General features: G+C 35.8%; 1 protein-coding gene across 10 annotated transcripts in view; it reads right to left on the bottom strand.

The window, feature by feature from the left end:
* Positions 1 to 23765, bottom strand: part of TASP1 (taspase 1) — a 295328-nt gene that overhangs the window by 253939 nt on the left and 17624 nt on the right. For 7 of the 10 annotated variants that reach the window (XR_003524673.2, XM_027622321.2, XM_027622326.2 and 4 more), the window contains one exon: positions 955 to 1075. Coding sequence is in view for 9 of the 10 variants with exons in the window: in XM_027622321.2 (XP_027478122.1) it covers positions 955 to 1075 (121 nt within the window). In the remaining variant the exon portion in view is untranslated. Of the gene's footprint in view, positions 1 to 954; positions 1076 to 20760; positions 21032 to 22562; positions 23519 to 23765 lie in introns of those variants that run through there. The other 3 variants (XM_027622330.2, XM_027622329.2, XM_027622327.2) reach the window with 2 other exon arrangements.

The following is a 23765-nucleotide window of genomic DNA, read 5'->3' as shown; positions in this document are numbered from 1 at the left end:
CAGAAGCAGAGTGTAAGAGGTATGGACTAGGAAGAGGCATAAAGAACTCTTCCGGGATTATGGAAATGTTCTGTATTTTTTTAAGATTTTATTTATTTATTTTAGAGAGAGAGAGCATGCACAAACTGGGGAGGAAGAGGAACAAGCAGACTCCATGCTAGTGCGGAGCGAGGAACCCAACGTGGGGCTAGATCCTAGGACCCTGAGATCATAACCTGAACTGAAATCAAGAGTCTGATGCTCAACCAACGGAGCCACCCAGGCACCCTGTAAATGTTCTGTATTTTGACATGGAAATGTTTTATAGCTTGACCTGGGTAATGGTTTACATAGCTGTATACATTTAAAAATTCATGCAGCTTTATAATTAAAATATGTGCATTTCATGTGTATTTGTAAAATATTAGATATATCTTATATGTACTGATGTGGGAAAAATCTCTAAAACATCCTATTTAAAGAAAAAAGTTTCATAATAATATGTACATATATTTTTTAAAAAATACATGTGTGAAACTGTGTTTCTATTACATAAAAATATAGATAAATGCACTGTATTTTACTGGTTAAACCCCTCCAAGGAGAAAGGGATGAGAAGGAAAGATTTGGAAGAGCAACAGCAAATTTTATTTACATCATTTGAATTTTCTAACAAAAAAAATATATTATTTGTGTATTTCAAATCATAAAATTAATAGAATATGCTAACTCACAGGTTAAATGTCTATAATTTCAAGAAGATGGAGGAGAATGATCAACCTCTAACAAAGACTTGAACATAAGCTTTTTTACAAAATAGTAAAATTTTTTACAAAATTGAGAGCAATGTTGTTCTCAATACTACTCCAAGCAAGAATGGTAGAAAACACTAGATTGACTAAGTCTTTAGGAGGCATCATATGGTAATATTCATAGTTCTTTAGAGAATAGAGATGTGTTATAATGTCCACATACCACTCAGTGCTCCAACAGCTCCAAAATTTAAGGATTTTCCATCCATTATGCTGGCATCACACTCAATTTCACCCAAGAGATTTAGATTAGATCCCATTCCTGCATTTGTAAAAGGAGAATCCTAAGAGATAAAAACAAAAATTAAAATACCGTTAGTCTTAAAGAAGATTTAATGTCAATCCTTTATAACTGTTCCAAAAACTAGAAAGGGAAAGAACACTCTCAATTCCTTGCATGATACCAGTACTTCCCTGATTCCAAAACAAGACAAAGACATCATGACGGAAGAAAACTACAGGCTAGTATATCTTGAGACTATAGACACAAAAATCCTCAAGAAAATGCTAGCAAACCAAATGTAGCAAAACATAAAAGTCTTACACACCATGAACAAGAAGGATCCCAGGGAAGCACGTTTGGTTTTAATATGTGAAACTTAATGTGATACACCATGTTAATAAAGAAAAAAGTAAAGAAAATAAACTAAATAGAAAAAACAGGATCATACTAATAAACACAAAAAAAGCATTTAACAAAATCCAATACCCTTTCATGAGAAAAGCACTCAACAAACTAGAAACAGAAGGGACCTTCCTATATATGATATGATAAAGGACATCTACAAAAAGTCCAGAGTGAACATCGTAATTAATGGTGAAAAACTGAATGTTTTCCTTTAAGATCAGGGATAATACAGCAATGTTCACTCTCGTCACTTCTATTCAACATTATACTGGATATTCTGGACAAAACAATTAGGCAAGAAAAAGAAATAATGAGCTTCTATATTAGAAAAGAAAAAGTAAAATTATCTCTTGGTAGAAGAGGACATGATCTTGTATACAAAAACTCCTAAGGACTCCACTAAAAAACTATTAGGACTGATAAACAAGTTCAACAGGGTTTCAAGATATAAGATCAATATACAAAAATCAACTGTTATTTCTACATATTAGCAATGAACAATGTGAAGATGAAATTCAGAAAACAATTCCACTTACAATAACATCAAAAAGAATAAAATACTTAGGAATAAATTCAACAAAAGAAGTAAAAGATTTATACACTGAAAACTATAAAACATGTTAAGAAAAAATTAAAGACCTAAATAAATATAAGGACAGTCATGTACATAGATCAAAAGGTTTAATATCTTTAAGACAGCAATACTCTACAAAATTGATCAGCTTCAACACAATCTCATATCAAATCCTAACTACCTTTTTTGCAGAAATTGACAAACTAACCCTAAAGTTCATAAGGAAATGCAAGGAACTCAGAATCACAAAAACAATCTTCAAAAGAAAAATAAAATCGGAGGGTTCACACTTCTAAGTTTTATAACTTACTACACAACTACAGTAATCAAGACTGTGTGATATAGCTAAGGACAGACATATAGATCAATGCAATAGAACTGAGTGTCCAGATACAAGCGTTATATTTATGGTCAATTCAACAACGATGCCAGAACAATTCAATAAACAAAGGATAGTCTTTTCTATAAGTGGAGCTGGGACTATGGATATTCAATCCAAGAGAACAAAGTTGGATTCTATCTCATACCATATACAAAAATTAACTCCAAGTGGATCAAAGACCTAAATATGAGTTAAAACTATAAAACCATTCAAAGAAAACATTAGGGCAAATGTTTATGACCTCGGATTAGGCAGTGGTTTCCTAGATATGAAACTAAAAGCACAAGCAACCAAAGAAAAAACTAGAATTTGGATGTCATCAAATTAAAACTTTTGAGTTTTAAAGTATACAATAAAAGTAAAAAAAAAAAAAACTCAGAATGGGGGCAGGGGGACTGTAAATCGTTTATCCATAAGAAATTTGTATCCAGGATATATAAAAATTTCCCACAATTCTAAAATAAAAACACAATTTTAAAATGGATAAAGGATATGAATGAACATTTCTCCAAAGAAGGTATATAAATGGCCAATAAGCACATGAAAAGATGCTCAACACCATTACTCATCAAGGAAGGGCAAATCAAAACCACAACAAACTACTACTTCACACCCACAATTCCACTTAAAATAACATCAAAAAGAATCATAAAGACAGATGTGTTGGCAAGGATATAAAGAAATTAGAACCCTTACACATTGCTGATGGGAATGTAAAATGGTACAGCCACTTTGGAAAACATCTGGAAACCCCTCAAAAACTTAAACATAAAGTTACCATTTGACCCAACAGTTCCACTTCTAGGTATATACCCAAGAGAAGTGAATTGTCTACACAAAACTTGTACCCATATATTCACAACAGCTTGTAATACTCATATGCCAGCATTTCTGGAACAACTCAAATGCCCACCAACTGATGAATGGGTAAGTAAAACATGGTATATCTATACAATGGAGTATTAATCAGAAATAAAAAGTAATGAAGTACTGATGTATGGCAAAATATGGATGAACCTTAAAAACATAATGCTAATCAAAGAAGTCAGTCACAAAAGATCACATACCAGATGATCCAATTTATATGAAACTTCAAGAAAGGCAAATCCATAAGGTAGATTAGTGATTGCCAGGAGTTGCAGAAGGGGGAATGGGGAGTGACAGCTAATATGTACTGTGTTTCTTTTTGTGGTGATTCAGATGAAATAAAAGTAGATGGTGTGACAGCTGCAGAACTTTATGAATATACTAAAAACAAGTGAAATGTATACTATAAAAGTGAATTTTACAGTATATGAATTATATCTTTAAAAAGATATCATGAAAGGGGCACCTGGGCTGCCCAGTTGTTTGAGCATCCGACTCTTGATTTCGGCTCAGGTCATAATCTCAGGATTGTGAGATCAAGCCCCACATCAGACTCCACACTAAGCATGGAGCCTGCTTGAGATTCTCTCCCTCTCCCCCCTTCTCTCTCTCTCTCTCTAATAAATAAAATCTTTTTAAAAAATAAATAAATAGAAAGATACCATGAAGGAAAAAAAAAGCTTGTATCAGCAGACTACACAGAACATAAAGGCCTGGAATCAGAAGGGCACACAATGTGATGAGCACTGGGTCATATATGCAACTAATGAATAATTGAACATTACATCAAAAACTAATGATGAATTATATGTTAGCTAATTGAAATTAAATTTAAAAAATGAAAAAAAAGAAGTCAGCCATGTATTTGCAATCTAAAAGACACTGTCTTATTTTTCTAATACTGCGAATAAAGTTTTTAAAAATATATACCACTAGTCTTGTTATGTCAGTATAATACCATACGTGATTTCCAACCACAGATATGGAAAAAAAATCTAACGATATAAAATCTTACAATAAAATAAACATCATGGGGACAAACTCCCAAAAGACTTCATAAAAAAAAAAAAAGAAGAAGAAGAAGAAGAAGAAGAAGAAGAAGAAGAGAAAGAAAAAGAGCCGGGGTTGGAAAGATTAGATTGACGCTCCTTAGAGTCACTGCATAGATGAAAGGCCTACTCCAAAATAAAGGCCATAAAAATGAACAACTCTACCTCACATTCTAGAAAACTGAGTCAATCCAGAAAACTAACTCTGTTCTAAGGTAAGACCTTAGGTCTTACCAAGATACAAGAAAACTGACCACAATATTAAACCTTCTTAATATGTACCTATAACTAGAGCAAAGGGGTCAGGGATTGGAGAACAGAGCTTTTGTCCTAATGCAGTTAAATAACCGAACAGTCCACAGAATTTTAAAAATAAGATCACAGGATGGAAAAAAAAAAAAGGCTATATAATTATATAGAAATGAGTTAATAATGAGATAATAAATGCTTTCAGCACCAAAAGGAAATGGCCCACTATGAGACAGAGAAGTTAACAGCAGGCTTCCTGAACACAGCCAGGAAGCTAGAAAATTCCAGTTGGTGGAAACAATGTGAGCAACATATAGGCAATGGGAAAAGTGTCAGAGCCACAGAAGACACATTCAGCAAAAAGGATTTACTGGAGCCAAATCTGAAGATTAAGACACGCTATTCATCAGAATCTGAACCTGATTAAAAAACACTGAGAAGCCAGTCAAGATTTCTGTATAAGAGAAAATCGAGATGGGTGTTTTGGTCAAGGAAACAAACAGACATTTACACGTTGTATGAGAAGGAAGGAGAGGACAATGAAATCAGTGAGACCAAACAGGGCTATTTTACAACATAGGCTTGAAATACTAACTACCTGGCATGGAAATGATAGTAGAAGGAATAGAAAAAAAAGAGAGACAGAGAGAAGGGAAAGGATCAGAACTGTGAAACTTGAGAAATAAATAAAACCATGAATAAGAAAAGGCATTTTATGAGATGGAGGAAAGAGTATGCATAATTAAGCATAAGGATTTTGAATAAGGACTTCCAACTTAATCTTTCTAGCTAAATCAGTTCATAACTAAATCTGGGGAAAGAGATCACAACCAAAGCAAAATTATGGTTTAAAAACAGATGAAGACTGAATTCTTGCCCTGGATCTTCTCATATTTTGAGAACAGAGCAAAAGAGATTATAAGCAAGTAAATTACCACATTACAAAGGTTTGGGGTTTTTGGTTTTTAGGGTGTTTTTTTACTGCATATAACCTCCCTTGCCTAGTCATGTATATCTTCAAAGTGTGGAAAAGGAACTGAAATGTGAGAAAAATGTAAAGCAGCTACCTATATGTAGTAATTCCCAAAATAAACATGCAAGATTGTACCAGTGTATACACTATCTCAACAATCTTTTAAATGGAATATATCAGCTAATCAGCTCTGCAAAATTTTTAACATAATCCAATTAGAAATCACAAACTGAACAAAGTTATTCTGAAAATGACTACTGCATGATGGTTTAAATTTGACATTTTAAAAATACATAAGAAAAAGTATATAAGAAAATTAAAAGATATCTTAGCAACTTTTTTCAAAAATATTTCTCCTACTTCAAAATACATTAATAATTTCAGGGGCACCTGGCTGGCTCAGTCAGTAGAGTATGTGACTCCATCTGGGGGTTGTAAGTTTGAGCCCCACGTTTGGCACAGAGATTACTTAAAAATTTAAAAATATATTTAAAAAATATATATATATTTATAACTTCAAAAGTATGTCTACTGAACTTCTGCTTCTGACTATGAAGGCATAATAGGGATTATATTTATCTTTCTAACTAGATAATCAGGCAAAATATGTAACAAATGGACTTCAATCAATAGCCAGCACTGGACTGTGATCCTGAAAGAAGAGACACAAATCAAGATGCCTCAACTTAATTCCCAGAGATATTTTCCAGGCCATAGCACAGGGAAGAGAAACCCAAAAGAGAGCCAACATTCTTCCAGGAGGAGACAAAGTTATGAGTTTAAGGAGGCTAGGAGGCTAGTACAGGGTACAAAAAGGAAAGAGCTAGAGAGAGAACTCCAGAGATTCTGAGTCTTTAAATAATTATTAGTCTGCGTATATTTATTAGGAAACTACCAAGACCATAGGAAGCAGCTCTGGAAAACAGTAAGCTGAACAATCTCTGGAGGTCACACAGAGGTGAGAAGAGTTCATCTTCCCATCAGCCAGAGTGAGGCTATCAGGGAAAGTCTCAGGAAGTAATGCCACAAAAATTAGACCAAATTAGCCTTAGAAAGTTTACTCTGGACTGGCACTAAAAAAGTTTTAAAGGAAGCCTCAAAAAAATCAAAATGATTTACATGAACAAGTGTCCCAAAACAAAGTTCTACAATAGCTAACTCCCGAAGATATAAAATTCACAATGATTAGTATAAAACCAAAGATGACCAGACATATAAATAAGCAGAAAACCATGGCCCATAACCAGAAGAAATTACAAACAATGAAAAGAGATCCAGAAATGACACAGATAATAGAATTAGTGAACAATTCCAATGCTAGCTAACAATGTTAAAATAGCTCTCACAAACATACTCTGTATGTTCACGTAGGTATAGGAAAACATGAGGGTAAAAAGGAAAGAAAAGGAAGCTATAAAAAAATAAATAAATTGAACTGCTAAGAAGAAAAATATAATAATCTAAGGTGAAAAACACTTTGGAACGGAAAAAGCATTTGCATTAGGCAAAAATGAAGGAATTCTGAAAGAAGTATGGACTTCAGTTAATTATAATGTGTCAAATCAGGTTCATTAATTGTGAAAAATACACCATACTATAATGTAAACATCAATAATAGGGGAAATCAGGTGTTGGGTATATGGTAATTCTCTGAATTTTTCTGTAAATCTAAAACTGTTCTAAAATTAAAAGTTTCTTTAAAGAAAAATCAACCCACAGCTTGGGAGAAAAATTCTTACAAAACATACATAAAGGTAAGGGACTTATATCCAGAATATATAAAAAATTCACATGACTTAGTAAGACAAAACAATCCAGAGTTTTTAATAGCAAACAATTTTATGTACTGATTGCAAATAACATACGAAAAGATGCATAACATCATTAGCCATTAGGGAAATGCAAGTTAAAACCACTACATAAACTCTAAAATGGTTTAAAATAAAACGAAATAAAATAAAATAATAAAAATGGCTAAAATTAAGAGAAGAGACAATAGCAAGTATTGGCAAGAATGTGGAACAACTGCAACCCTCATCCATTGCTAATGAGAATGAAAATAGCAAATAGCTTGGCAGTTTCTTTACTGTTAAGCATATACTTACCATAGATCCAGAAATTCTACTCCTGAGTATATATCCAAGAAAAATGAAAGCACATGTCCACATAAAGACTTGAATAGAAATGTTTATATCAGCTTTAATCAGAACAGCCAAAAACTGGAAACAACCCAAATGCCCATCAACTGGTAAATGGACAAACAAATTATGATGTATCAACACAATGAAATACTGTTCAGCAATAAAGGAACAAACCTCTAATGTCCCAACAATAGGAAGGAAAATCAAAAGCATCATGCTAAGGGAAAGAAGCCACTCACAAAAGACCACATATAATACGATTCTATTTAATCCAAATTCTAGAAAAGGTCAAATTATGGTAAAAAGTAGACAATGGTTGCCAGGGGCCACTGAAAGAAAGGGATCCCCTGCAGATAGGCATTAAGAGGGAATTTTGGAGGTGATGGAAATATTATATATGATTGTATTGGTGGTTACATGATTGTATACATTTGTCATAACATCAAATTATACACTTAAAATTGGCTAATTTTGTTGTATATTATACTTTGTTAAAACTGACAAAAAAGTGTACTTCTCACTTGATATAAACCAATCACCAATATACTAACTTTCCCCTTATAAAAAAAATACCTAAGTTTTTTAAATGGTCATTTGTTGTTTTCTGACCTGAATCATTTTGTACAACTAGAAATCATTATGCCCAATCAGTAGCAAACAATCCTAAAATCTGTCAGACCCTGTTATTCTCATGTTCAAAAACTTACAATGGTTTCCCATAATACTTAGAATAAAATCTAAAGTCCTAATTTCCAAGGTTTACGAGGCCCAACATGACCTGGCCCCTTCCTCCCTCACATATCCTATGTACCAGCCACAGTGACTTCCCTGCAATTCCATGAGCACAGAGAGAACATTCCCACCTCAGGGCTTTTACATTTGTTCATTTACTCCTTTGAAATGCTGAGTTTAGTGAGTGGCTCTAGTAGGAGAAAAAGCCAATAAATAAAGACTGTGTGTGGGACGCCTGGGTGGCTCAGGTGGTTAAGCGTCTGCCTTCGGCTCAGGTCATGATCCCAGGGTCCTGGGATCGAGTCCCGCATCAGGCTCCTTGCTCAGCAGGGAATCTGCTTCTCCCTCTGCTGCTCTTCCTGCTTGTGCTCTCTCTCACTATGTCAAATAAATAAATAAAATCTTAAAAAAAAAAGACTGTGCACATGTGTGTGCAGAAACACATATATACACATGTGTATAAATAGCTGATGTCCTATAGTGATGTGTTATGAAGAAGAATAAAGTGGAATAAGAACAGATAATAGAGTACTTTTCCCTCTAATCAAAAACTCCCTTCCCCAACATCTTCACATGGGTTTCTCCTCCATTTCATTTAGGTCTCTGCTCAAATGGTATCAGAGGGCTGTCCCCTTAACTGAGTTATTAGCATTTCGCCAACTTTCCCAACCTTTCTTTTTCCTCTTACTATCTTATGTTTTTTTTAAGATTTTATTTATTTATTTGACAGAGAGAGACAGTGAGAGAAGGAACACAAGCAGGGGGAGTGGGAGAGGGAGAACTAGGCTTTCCGCAGAGCAGGGAGCCCGATATGGGGCTTGATCCCAGGACCCTGAGATCATGACCTGAGCCAAAGGCAGACTAGCTTAACGACTGAGCCACCCAGGCAGCCCTATCTTACGCTTCTTTATGGCACTTTCACTACCTGACATTATATGTACTTTTTGTTTGTCTAATTCTCTCCATAGAATGTTAAGCCCATAGTACAGTAATTTGTCTTTTTGGGTGTTGTATCCTGATGTCTAACGTATGTTTGGCACTTAGTAGGTACTGAATAAATATTTGTAGAATGAATGAACAGGAGCTAACTACAACTCGATACAAATTGAATAGTTGATCATTGTGAACTATAACCTCTTAAGCTGATGCTTATTGATTCTTACAAGTTACACTTACAGAGAAATGCCAGAATAATGTAACAGAGTATTAAGAATCCAATCTTTTCACAATTAAAACAAGAGAAATGAAATAAACTCAAGCAAGCATTTTCAGCTTCTAAAAGATGAAATTTCAAAAGCAAAATATTTTTGTTTACTCATAACTTTTTTAAACTGAGTTTTTTTTTATATTTTTTATTTATTTGACACAGAGAGAGAGTGAGAGAGAGAGAGCACAAGCAGGGGGAGCGGCAAGCAGAGGGAGAGGGAGAAGCAGGCTCTCCGCTGAGCAAGGAGCCTGATGCAGCACTCGATCCCAGGACGCTGGGATCATGACCTGAGCTGAAGGCAGCCACTTAACTAACTGAGCCACTCAAGGGCCCATAACTTTCAGAGGAGACAAAAGTTTTACAAATTAAGATCCCTCTGACTGCTTGACCCAACAAAGAGAGGGTGGGAAGGCCAAGATGTAGGAGCTACTTCCCCATCATGACATGTAAACCCTATTAACAAAATTTGGAAACACCAAGCCAAGGCAAAGATCTGCAAAGCATTACTCTTTCACTATAAACTACAACCTGTATTACCCATTTAATGTCCTTTGCTGAAAGCATAAAATAAAATAAGAACTGTTTGCAAGGCTATAGGGTATACTGTACCTCTGGGGATCTATTATGAGACCTCTATTAACAGCTCTTACAGATGCAAACAATTTAGTTTTCAAATGCCTTACAAAAACCAGACTGGCACATTATAAAATCATTTTTATATAAAATGATTTATGTTTGTCCAATTTCTAATCTTCCTTTAAGAAGTTGGACATTTACAGAAAATTACTAATATGTTAGTATTCATACCTTGTTATTCTAGTGCAAATCAACAAACACATCATTAGAAGAATAAAATATAGAATGAAATTATGTGATAATATAGTTTCTTACTCAAATTAAGTATGCTAAGATATCAGAATTATTTTAATTATAGCTTTCATTAACAAGCAGGTAGCTTTATTAATCTAAAGCTGATGAGAAAGAGGGAAAAAACAAACAGCTTCTAAAACAAACTATTTGTTGACTTTTTCTTAAACAGAGTAATAAAAACAGGATGTATACCCCATGTTGTTACAGTCTTTTTCAAACTAATACTGGTAAAACCTGTGCAGTACACCTAGCCTAGCTGACACTATCCTAAGAATTACAAATTCCTGGTATTTTATCATTAATTCTCATTATTGACAGGATGAACAGAGACCATTGAAAAAGTATTACCAAAAAATCATTTGGGGATTTTTTGTTTGTTTGTTTTGCAGCTAATTAAGGTCAAACTTTCAAGAACTGGATTACTGGAAGATTTCCAATTTAGATTCCTCTGTGGTGGTGGTATAGGTTAAGTTTCATTCATTCAACAAATATTTATTGGACACCTATGTGCCAGGCAAATCTTTTCCGTAAAGCGCCAGATATATTATATAGTTCAGGCTTTGTGGGCCACACAGGCAATTCCACAACTACTCAATTCTGCCTTTGTAGCATGAAAGCAGCCAGAGAAAATACAAAAAGGAATAAGCATGGCTTTGTTCCGATAAAACTTCATTTATAAACACGGAAATTTAAATTTCATATAATTTTCTGATGTCATGAAACATTATTCTTCTTTTGACTTGTTGTCCAATCATTTAAAAAAGTAAAAACCATTTTGAGCTTGCAGACCATTCAAAAACAAGCAGCAGTCCAGATTTGGCTTTCAGGCCATAGTTTGTAAATCTGTGATGTAAACTGTGGGGATACAGCAAAACAGAAAAATATCCTTCCCACATGCAGCTCCCATTCTAGCTACAGGAGAAAGACAATAACACATTAAATAAATTAGTTGGCATATTACATAGCAGTAAACATGATGGAGAAAAATGAAACAGGCCAGGAGATGGGGTGCTGGGTATGGTCAGAGGGTTATAATGAGGAGACAAGAAAACTACAGGGGTAGTTACAACTTATTTTTCTTTTCAAGTGTTTGTTTATTTATTGATTGATTGATTGATTGATTTTAATTCATGAGAGTCAGAGAGAGAGAGAGAGAGAGAGAGGCAGAGGCAGAGGGAGAAGCAGGCTCCCCGCCTAGCAGGGAGCCACCAGTGTTTATTTTGACATAACTTCAGACTTGCAATAGTAGTATAGTATCTAGAACATATTAAGAACTCCTAATAACCAAAAAACAACCCAATTCAAAAATGGCCAAAGGACTTGAATGAATAGACTTCAATAGACACTTCTCTGAAGAAGATAGATGAATGGTCAACAGGCACATGAAAAGATGTTCAACATCATTAATCATTAGAGAAATAAAAATCATAAGCACAGTGAGGTACCACTTCATACCTATGAGGATGGCTAAAGTCACAAAGATGAAAAAGAACAAGTGCTGCTGGGAGAAACTATACATTGCTACTAGTAATATGAAATGGGTTAGCTGCTGTGGAAACAGTTTGGTGATTCCACAAAAAGTTAAACACGCAGTCAGTATGACTTCACGATTTGGTACTCAAATACTTGTACAGGAATGTTCACAGCAACACTTTTCACAATTGTGAAAACAGAAACGACTTAGATGTCTATCAATAGATGAAGGGATAAATTGTGGCATAATCATGAACAATGTTGAATAATGCTCTACAAAAGAAATGAAGTTCTGACACATGCTACAATATGAATGAACCTTTAGGTCTTTCAACCATTTGGAGTCTATTTTTGTGTGTGGTGTAAGGAAATGGTCCAGTTTCATTCTTCTGCATGTGGCTGTCCAATTTTCCCAACACCATTTGTTGAAGAGACTGTCTTTTTGCCATTGGACATTCTTTCCTGCTTTGTCAAAAATAAGTTGACCATAGAGTTGAGGGTCCATTTCTGGGCTCTCAATTCTGTTCCTAAACGTGAGACAGGAGTCCATCCAAATCCTAAAGGAGAACACAGGTAGCAACCTTTTCGACCTTAGCCGCAGCAACTTCTTCCTAGAAACATCGCCAAAGGCACGGGAAGCCAGGGCAAAAATGAACTATTGGGATTTCATCAAGATAAAAAGCTTCTGCACAGCAAAAGAAACAGTCCACAAAACCAAAAGACAACCGACAGAATGGGAGAAAATATTTGCAAATGACATATCAGATAAAGGGCTAGTATCCAAAATCTATAAAGAACTTATCAAACTCAACACCCAAAGAACAAATAATCCAATCAAGAAATGGGCAGAAGACATGAACAGACATTTCTCCAAAGAAGACATCCAAATGGCCAACAGGCACATGAAAAAGTGCTCAACATCGCTTGGCATCAGGGAAATCCAAATCAAAACCTCAATGAGATACCACCTCACACCCGTCAGAATGGCTAAAATTAACAAGTCAGGGAACAACAGATGTTGGCGGGGATGTGGAGAAAGGGGAACCCTCCTACACTGTTGGTGGGAATGCAAGCTGGTGCAACCCCTCTGGAAAACAGTATGGAGGTTCCTCAAACAGTTGAAATTAGAGCTACCGTTCGATCCAGCAATTGCACTACTGGGTATTTACCACAAAGATACAAATGTAGGGACCCGAAGGGGTACGTGTACCCCAATGTTTATAGCAGCAATGTCCACCATAGCCAAACTGTGGAAAGAGCCAAGATGCCCATCGACAGACGAATGGATAAAGAAGATGTGGTATATATACACAATGGAATATTATGCAGCCATCAAAAGGAATGAGATCTTGCCATTTGCAACGACGTGGATGGAACTGGAGGGTGTTATGCTGAGTGAAATAAGTCAATCAGAGAAAGACATGTATCATATGACCTCACTGATATGAGGAATTCTTAATCTCAGGAAAGAAACTGAGTGTTACTGGAGTGGTTGGGGGTGGGAGGGATGGGGTGGCTGGGTGATAGATATTGGGGAGGGTATGTGCTACGGTGAGCGCTGTGAATTGTGCAAGACTGTTGAATCACAGATCTGTACTTCTGAAACAAATAATGCAACATATTTTGAGAAAAAAGAAAAAGAAGAAGATAACAGGAGAGGAAGAAAAGGGGAGTATGTCAGAGGGGGAGACGAACCATGAGAGATGATGGACTCTGAAAAACAAACTGAGGGTTCTAGAGGGGAGGGGGGTGGGGGGATGGGTTAGCCTGGTGATGGGCATTGAGGAGGGCACGTTCTGCATGGAGCACTGGGTGTTATGAACAAACAATGAATCATGGAACACTGCACCAAAAACTAATGATGTAATATATGGTGATTAACATAACAATAAAAAATTAAAAAAAAAAATATGAATGAACCTTAAAAACATTATGCTAAGTGAAAGAAGTCAGACACAAAAGATCATATATTGTATGATTCCATTTATATGAAAGATCCAGTACAGGTAAATCCATAGAGACAGAAAGCAGACTGGTGGTTGCTGTGAGGCTAGGAAAGGAGGGAATAGAAAGCAACTGCTTATAAAGTACAGGATTCCCTTTGGGGAGATAAAAATGTTTCTGGAACAAGACAGAGGGTGGTAGTGGTACAATATTTGAATGTTTGAATGCCACTGAATTACTTTAAAATGAGTGATTTTGTGCTCTATGAATTTCACCTCAATTAACCACCGAAAAAAGCAAACACAAAAGACTAACATACAGCATGATTCCATTTCAGACCAGGCTTTACCCCAGAGTGACTGAAGGGGGTGTAAGTAGCCTTCTGGAGGGCTGTAAATGTGTTTCCTTAACTGGGTGCTAGTTCTATGGGGCTACATTCACTCTGAAAAATTCAAGGAGCTATCCCTTACAATAAATGTGCATATTTTTCTATGTGTACACTATATTTCGTTAAAAAGTTTTGAAACTATAAGGTATACTTTCGAAAATAAAAGATTAACTGCAATTTTTTTAAACTATTACCATTGTGGGGTAAAGGATACAAGTAATCTCTCTGTATTATTTCCTACAACTGCAAATGAATCTACAATTATCTTAAAATGTTCTTTAAAAAGAATCAGAAAATAGAATTTCCAGATTCCCATTCCCAAAGATTCTGATTTAGGTCATCTGAGGTGAAGACAGGGAATCTTCATTCTTTTTAACGAGCTATCTTAAGTAATTCTAATTCAGGTGGACCACAACCCTCACCTTGAGAAACTCCAACCTAAATGAACTCCATAAGCTGTTTAACTTCACTATCTCTGTGAACCCCATCTAGAGGAGGCTTTTAAAGGCATCTATCAGCAATAGGGGTGCCTGGGTGGCTCAGTCAGTTAAGCATCTGCCTTTGGCTCAGGTTATGATCTCAGGGTCCCAGGATCGAGCCCCGCATCTGGCTCTCTGCTCGGTGGGGAGTCTGCTTCTCCCTCTCCCTCTGCCCCTGCCCTCCACTCGTGCTCTCTCTCTCTCTCACTCCCTCTTTCAAATAAATAAAACCTTTTTTAAAATTTAAAAAATAAAGGCATCTATCAGCAACAGCATGGAAGAGGTAGAAAGCAAGAAAGCACAAATGAACTATGAGAGGCTACAAAAGCTAACCACTTTGGGAGCCAAGATTCAACTTTTACTGATGAAAAATTAGATGAAATGGAAAAAGATTAATAAAATGAGAGAATTACTGAAAAGGACATACAAAGCTTTCTGGGTAATCATCACAGATGCAGCCACAAATATTATGTGCAAATCAACAACTTCTCTAAGTATGTTTTCCATTACAAAGTAGTGAGATCAAGATAAGATAAATGATGTTGGAAGCTAAATTAGCTTAGCAAGACAAAGTTTTGAAATCAGTGCAATATGCTTGTACTTATGGTCATTCCTGGTACATTCTTTGCCACAAACACTGAAAATAATATTTTACTCCTGAGACAAGAAGTAAATAAAGGAACAATTTAGTTCAAGCTTAGTTGGGTCATACAGTATTTTGGTCTGCTTTAGCTCCAGCTCTAAACTCTTTGGAGGGAGATACTTTGGTTCTGGTTCAAACTGCTTCAGTGGGAAATTTTTTTGAAAAGTCTTTAGTTTGATTTGAAGTTCATTTTCAAAATAAGTTACTATTTCAGTCCAATTCCAATTGCAAAAAATTAAATCAAGGCTCATTCCAGTTTTACTCTTACTTTTGGTAGAAATCCCTGTTAAGCTATCAATTCACTTTCTCAGCCCTTCCAACAAGACAAAAGTTGGTGTATCTGTCCAAGCCTTATTTTCAGCTTTACCCTGAACTGAAATACAATCGGAATTACAAAGCCTCCTACAGTCAAAACTGACAGCTGTCATTCAGCCCTAGTGGACTGAGAGAATGCATGCTCCATGTGGCCAGGTCTCATTTTTTCAAGAGAAGTTTGAAATCCAGATTTTTGAGTCTCCTAATTTTTAAATGTTGGCAACAAATTCCAATTTTTAAGAACTAGTCTATGGGCCAATCAACACACATCTGTGAACTGTCTCTTCTGCAACCACTGGCCCAAGAGTTAATAAGGTATCAAGTTTCTGATGCAAAATCTGAGCTTTGCTAAGTCTTCAGTGAAAACTGAATATACAGTACAGATTTCAGGCAAAGGCGCTCTTTGATACAAATGCCAGTCCAAACAACAAATCATGGTCTCATTCTCGTGCTTAGTTGAATACTTAAAATACTGAATATTCTTCCTTCTTGCTATTTAAACAAGAAGAATAAATATAGAAGTAAGCCATCTAACCTGCCCTGTAGTCTAACTACCATGTGTCAGCACACTTTACTAAGAAGAGCCAGGTTAGTGGTCAGAAATGCCACATATCTTCTGATTATGACGACTGGAATTTGTTTGTACAAATAAGTCAGATAAGCTCTCTCCCTAGAATCCACAAGAAGAATGATGAATCATGGTATTTTTCTCAAGCATATCTTGATCACTATTAGTCAACTACATCTACAACTTTATCTAATGGTGAACTGCCATTATCAAAATGATAAAACATGATACTCTCTTTGGGGCTAGTAGTTTGGAGCAGAAAAACTCAAAAAACAAAACACACACACAAACACATAAATTTACAGTTACATGGCGGGGGGCGTGGTATCAATATTTAGGTAATATGTAAAAAATGACAAAGAGAATCAGGTAAAATAATTAAAGGATAGTAAGAGTCTATCTATAAATTAGATACCAGATCCCACAGTTTTATAAAAGTTGACTCTCATCTCAGTGTGAACTGTAGTGATTTCAAGATCAAGGCAACAGGCACATGAACTCAAACAAGTATTAAATTTGAAGAAATTATAGCGTTCAGATGAACAATATTTACAGAAAAATTCTTGGGTCAACAAAGAAACAGTAACAAGGTAACCAACTCAGAAATCCACTCAAGTACCTTGCCTATGAAATCACAATTAGCTTATCCAAGCTTTGTCCTTCCCCTACCCACTCTCAGCCACTTCCTCAATAACCATTTCTCTGCACCTCTTTCATGATATAGGGGATGGGCTTAAAAGCTGTAAATCTACCAATTACATTGCCTTTTGTCCAGTTATGAAAAAAAAACACTATGAAAGAAGGTAAAACTATAAGACTTTCTTTTTTTTTACTACTAGTTTATTTTATTTAACTGTGTTAACCTTGTTTTGAGTAACTGAAAAATGTGGACAATCAGAGAGATCTGCCACATGGAAATTACAAGATTATGGATTCATCCTAATGTCTGATACAATATTGACCTAAAAAGCAGAACTTTCACAACTGGAGCTAATTAGAGGTCATGGTATTCATTATCATGGGATTACAGAAAACAAGGACAGAAAGAAGCTAAACAGAACATTCAATTTTATATCCAGTAGGCAAGTAGTTGTTAATTCCTTAAAAGATGATGGGGTAACTGGGTGGTGGGCATGAAGGAGGGCACGTGATGAAATGAGCACTGGGTGTTATATGCAACTGATAAATCACTGAACTCTACCTCTGAAACTAATAATACACTATATTTTTAATTAATTGAACTTAAAATTAAAAAAAGGAAACCCAAAAAGAAAAAAAAAAAAAAGATATCTAGGCAAGTGATATCCATGTGATAAGAGCATGTTGTGTCCAAAAATATGGGAAACATGTAGCTCCCAACAAGGCACAAGGCAATTTACCATTATAAATAGTCTTAGTTAATGTTTATGTATAGAAACGTGTATTTGCAAATTCATTTTCAGGTCACTGAAAATAAAACCCAGAAACCTATTTTCACCCACGTGTTGAAAACAAAGGTATATGAAATTATTTCTGTAGTTGCTGCCTGTTCTTAGAATTATTCCCTAAAACAGGGTATGTGAGAATACTTTCACACAAATACTAGCCAATTAAAAACAATCAAGACACACTTGACTGATAACACACTACTTTCTGTTAGGTTTTCTAGCCGATTAACATTACATTAATAAAGACTGGAAAGTTTAAGAATTAATGGACTCTACAGGAAAAAAAAAAAGAATTAATGGACTCTAACCAGTAAGTTTCAGCAGCAGTTAGCCAGAAAGCATTTTTACTAGGCCCATATGAAATATCTTTCATTCATTAATACAGAACCACAGGGCATACATAGACATCAGAGACTCAATGATCTAAAAGGAGTTCTTAGGGAAACAAAAAACTTTTCCATTTTCATTCTGTAACTGCTCCTTAACGACAGTGAGTATTCTTTCTTTTGCTGGCATTCTCTTTTCTCTCTACCTCAGGACACATTTACAGACGCACTGGCTGCTCTACAGACATGCTAAAAGTTCCTGCTGTGGTTGATCAAAGTTGGAATGCCTGAGGAAATTACTCAACTTAGACAGCCCGGAATTATATCTAGCCAAATGGTTACAGTGCTCTACTTTTAACATGTGTTAAAGTAATATTTTAGCTATCCTGGATGTAAGTTGAGAGAACATTTGTTTGCATCACACCCTGTGAACATTTGAGTCAAATATGTTGCATCCAATACCCAGTTTTAGTATCTGGAACAGTTCATTTTTTTTCACTATTCAATAACACAAAAGACAACATATTTTATGTTGGGGGGGGAACCCTCACATAAAACAGCACTTGTATTAGAAACTAAGACTTTTTATGATCCTCATGAAACATCCACACTCTTCTAGAAATGTCAGAATAAATGCAACAAATGTTGATACTTGTTCATTAGAGCATTTGTTGATCTGGCATACAATATTCTGTCAAAAAATGGAAGCATATTTTTTTCTAATTTATTACCAAAAAATATTTTTAATAAAAAAGCACTGTACCTCTGTACTCACCTCCTTTCTATTATTAATCTGCCTAATTTGCAAATAAATATATAACATAATTAAGCAGAAAAAGGACATCACAGCAGTTTATTTTCCTGTTTGTTTTTTTTATTGAAAGCCAAAGAATTGCAGTACAAAGAGTTACTTGTCAAATGTAACACAAATCTCTAAAATAAAATATTGGCTCCCATACACTTGTACATCTGAAATAGTTTTAAACTTTGTTTTAGTTGGATTCTTTACAATGTCCAGGAAGAGGTTAGCACACACAGTACCTGAAATTGTCCTTTCCACATGAGCTACAATAGAAAAGACAAATGTAGCTGTTTCTCTAGTAGAGCTAAATTTGGAATCCACTTACATGTCCCTTCAACCTAAATAATTACACCTTTTAATCATGTTGACAATAATATGGAAATATCACTCAAAAAGAACCTAACAGACCACGGGATCACAATAACTTAAAACCATCCTTCTATCAAATGTGAGGTGAGGACATGGTCAGAACTGGAGGGCAGAAAGGGGCATTACTAACTTATAAGTAGTAACTTATAATGCTTCTTTTTTATTAAAAAGACTTCAACACACTAGAAAATGTTAACATCTGCTCATACTCCAAGAGAAGAAAACATAAATAAGCTCCTCACCACGGATTTTCTAAGAAGCCTAACAAGTGTTAACATTGTTGATACCCTATGTTATAGTATAAGCATGTCATGAACGGCCAAGAAATGTGTGTACCATGCAGGAGGCTAGACCCTAAGTGAGAATGACAACCAGTAACAACTCCCTGGCAGTGGGAATGACCAAAGAACTTTCATCAACTGGGATGCCTAGATTTCATTTTTAAGTTGCTTGCTCTGCTACAGTGAGATGCAATCCTGCATTCTTCTAACATTTAAGTAAAGCCTACTACACACATAAAAACTAGAGAAAGACAGACAAAGAGAGAGAGAATATGAATAAAAGAAAACTGAAGCAATATTTTGTCCTGCTTTAGAGCAGGAATTAGGATGTGATCTTGATGGGATTCCTAAAAATCATGTAACTTAAGTCTCTTCCTCATTCCTTCCCAGATTCTAAATAAAGGCCTGGGTCTGGGAAAATGGGCAAAAATTTAAAATCAGAGGGCAGTCTTTCGGACTAACCTTCATGATATCAGCCTGTGATTTTGCTCAACACAGAAAAAGCTTCTTAGCCCAGAAATTACAAAAAGGAAAAAAAAAAAGATGTTCAATTATAAAACTGATCCCCAAATGCACACACACAATTCAATAATCATAATGCTACAAATCTAAGGGCTAATGAATCTAATATCTCTACTAATACATGACTCAATTCATAAGTCTAAGTTGCTTCCACATAACCAAAGCACAGACTACCACCAATTCCATCATACTACCAAATGTAGCTTTAAGTAGCTCAAAACTGAATTCCAAAATGTAGTATGTTCTTGGAGAATAACAATTCCAAGAGCAAAATGAGGGTTCACATATAAAACTACAGCTCCTCAGGAACTGCTAAGTCTACTCTTGGACTATATCTTCTACTAGATTTGGCCAAGATGAATACATTTGATAAGTTCCACATATCTTATCAAGAAATGGCTAGAAAAAAATGTTTCGTGTTCCCATCAGTACAAAGTAAAACATAACAAGCTCTGTACTTCAGTGTTTTGACTTGATCAAAAACTAATACACAGCTTTGATACAGTGTAAAATTAAATCAGACTGTAATAATTGATTCAGTTTTCTTTTTATTCTAAAAAAATTTAAAGGAAAAAAATCACTGCTGTTCCATTAAGCAGGTACTTTGTGCTAGAAAGCACATTTAATTTCTAGGGCCCTAGAAAAAGAACAGATGTACCTACTGTGTAAACACAAACAGTAAGTTACAAGTTGCCCCTTAGTACTAAAGGCAAGAATCAGCATCAGTACTCAAAAATGTTTTAAAAAGAGTGTAACTTACTTTTACTGTCCCAGGCTAACTGGGCTCGACATGTCTGGTGCTTCTTTGTCTGCACATGGCCACCCACAGCCTGTCTTCTAATTAAATCAATGCTCTAGCAGCAGAACAAGCAAACAAGTTGCCTCCCATCTGCGTACAGCTCTTCAGGACACATTTCCCTTGGTCAGAAGGTGGAAATTCTTGGGAGAGGTGATTTTCTCTGCCTCTTCACAAGAAGAACATGGATACTTGGCTGGATGCAACTCCATGAAGTGTAACTGTGTATGTACACCTCAAAAAATAAAACAAAAAAAAAAAAAATGCAGAGAAACATAAAGACTCTATAAACAGCTGGAATACACAGAAATACTGAAGCACCACTGGAAATAATGCTAAACAAACAGGCAAAATGGGGTCTCTGACTGAAATAATCAATGATACCAAGTTGAAAAAAAAAAGGAAAAAGAGCATCTAAAGACAAAACTCAAATTTCATGCAATGAAAACAGGTTAAGTACTACAAGGGATAAAAGGTAAAACTCCTTGCTTCAAATACATAAAAACAGGTCCTCCCCATATTATAGAGAATAAAAGATATTATCATATGAAGAGAAAAATGACTTTCAAGAGTGTTAGGTCTAAAATTAGACTCATCAGTCATATTATGGTTAATGGGCACTTGTATATATGTGAGCTAAATGCATCAAGCTGTCTTTCCAATGCGTTCAGCCCCTTGTGGGAGGGGAGGAGGAAGCAAGGAACCACCGAAATACTCAGCTACCCTCTGCTTATGAAAAGATGATTTCTGCAAAACAGAAAATGTTCAGAAAAATGGAGATGCTTGTTTATTTACATACTTTTCTAACCTCCCAAATACACAGAAATGCCATAAAACAAATGCCCCTCTTTTTTTATTCAACAACAACAAAAATAAAACACTGAAGTAGGGTAGGGGGCAGGATGTGGTTAAGTGTCTACTAACAAAGAAACTCCACAAGCAAACTTGCGAACAGGTTTTGTTAAGAGAAAGTGGGGCATATCAGCCTTTCCCAAAGTTCCCTTCCATCCTAAATATACCCATATGCCAGGAGCAATCCATACCATCTCCATGACCACTAAGCATTTCAAGGACTGGCAGGCCTTAGGTGCTCTCTCTCTCTCCCTCCCTGTGGCACATTGACAATTCCAGCCCAAGAGAAGGGGGTGTGGCCTAATCCTGCAGCTGCACAGAGACCTGGATGGGGGCACCAACAACAGACTAGTCAACAGTGATGACATTCTGGAGGGGCACCTGAGTGGCCCAGATGGTTAAGCATCTGCCTTCAGCTCAGGTCATGATCTCCAGATCCTGGGATCGAGCCCCACATCAGGTTCCCAGCTCAGCAGGGAGTCTGCTTCTCCCTCTCTCTCTCTGCCTCTCCCCTTGCTTGTGTACACTCTCTCTCTCAAATAAAATCTTAAAAAAAAAAAACAAAAACAGTGATGACATTCTGGAGATCCCTGCTTTAAAGAAATGCATGCAGGGCTGGCTCTGGGTGTAAGAGGATATAGAGACAGACAAATGTGTGACGATATTATATATAATAGAAATATGCAATAATGCAAATATTTTTTTCTCTCACACCCCAAACTATCAGCCATCTATAAGAAGTTACTTCTTAAAGAACTTTCCTAGAGTTTATAAGCAAGCATTACATTGGATTATATAGAGACCCAGAGACAACAGACTGCTTAGCAGACAGATATAAAAATGTGTGCCCGATATAATCTGTTCTTTAAATGTTAAAGCATTTCGACAATAAACTAATTTCAACCATGACTTACCATCTTCCCTGATCACAGAGAGCCTTGAAGGATGAATCAAATCAAGTCAGCATAAGAGCTGCAGGGTCCACTTAGAATAATATAAACTCAACAAAACATTTTTAACAAAGGAGCCTGTGCAAGCTGCCTTTCACTATATGAAATTTCAAAGATATATCTACCACTATTTTTAATGCACAGTATTCTACTTACCAAAATAACTAGTTTTCAAAATGAATTGACCAAAATCTCTCAAAGCCTACACCAAGATATTCAAACTCTCAGCCAGATTCATCAGTTTTCTCATGCAAGACTACAAATAACCTCAAAAGTGTGTCATTCACATTTCACCTCCGATTCCTTATCAGAAAGGAATTCCTTATTAGAAAGGTCTCACTAGATGTTTTTCAGAAAAACATCGGTGTGCAAAGGGAGCTTCAGTATTTTACAAGTAGCTTGTTTCCCATCGGAATCTGTGACACATTTTCTACATTAACAGTTGTATCATAACTCATCCAGATCTATAGCCAATTTCCTCAAAGAAGAAATTCATATCATAAGCTATCCCATGTGAAATGCACAAAATTATGGTCTAGAGTTTACAATCCACTGCCACTACCTGAACCAAAACTATTCCAAAAGCAGCCATGAAAACAACTGTCTTCCAGATGAATAGCCCCAGATAGGAAGATCAGATGTTTCACAACACCTCTTCTCCACTATGAGTGAGATTAGAACTGTACTATCCAATGGATAGAAGTCACTTACCCATCAGTTGTAAGGACAATCTCAAAAAAGCTATCAATAGCTAAGTGAAACAATGGGACCAAATCAGTTTAACAATAAATTAAATATGATCTATAAACTGGCCTTTCCATTTCCCTCCTCACATTTTGAGGATAAATAAAATGCATTTTGGTGTCATATCATTTTCATTTTCATACTGCAGAGCACGCCTCAAATGGAGTGGCCACCTTCCCTCCCAAAACCCTGAAGAGAGAGCTGGTCAGTTTAACAGGCAGGAACTTAGGCACTCACCTCCCCACTTCTTTAAATGAAACACCCCTCTAGTGTCCAGAAGTGGTAGTCTTAGGATGACACCACTGTCTGTAGTGGTAAACAGGGATAATGAAACTACACAAGGTGATCGGTTTCCAAGAAAAGCTCAAAAATGATGTGTCTAGGTGACCTGCATAAGTGTGCTTGTGTCTATACATATAAATT

Source organism: Zalophus californianus, chromosome 8 (assembly GCF_009762305.2).
Source record: "Zalophus californianus isolate mZalCal1 chromosome 8, mZalCal1.pri.v2, whole genome shotgun sequence".
NCBI classification, from domain to species: Eukaryota; Metazoa; Chordata; class Mammalia; order Carnivora; family Otariidae; genus Zalophus; species Zalophus californianus.
Note: the sequence above shows the minus strand (reverse complement) of the source record. Positions and strands in the feature narration are given on the sequence as shown.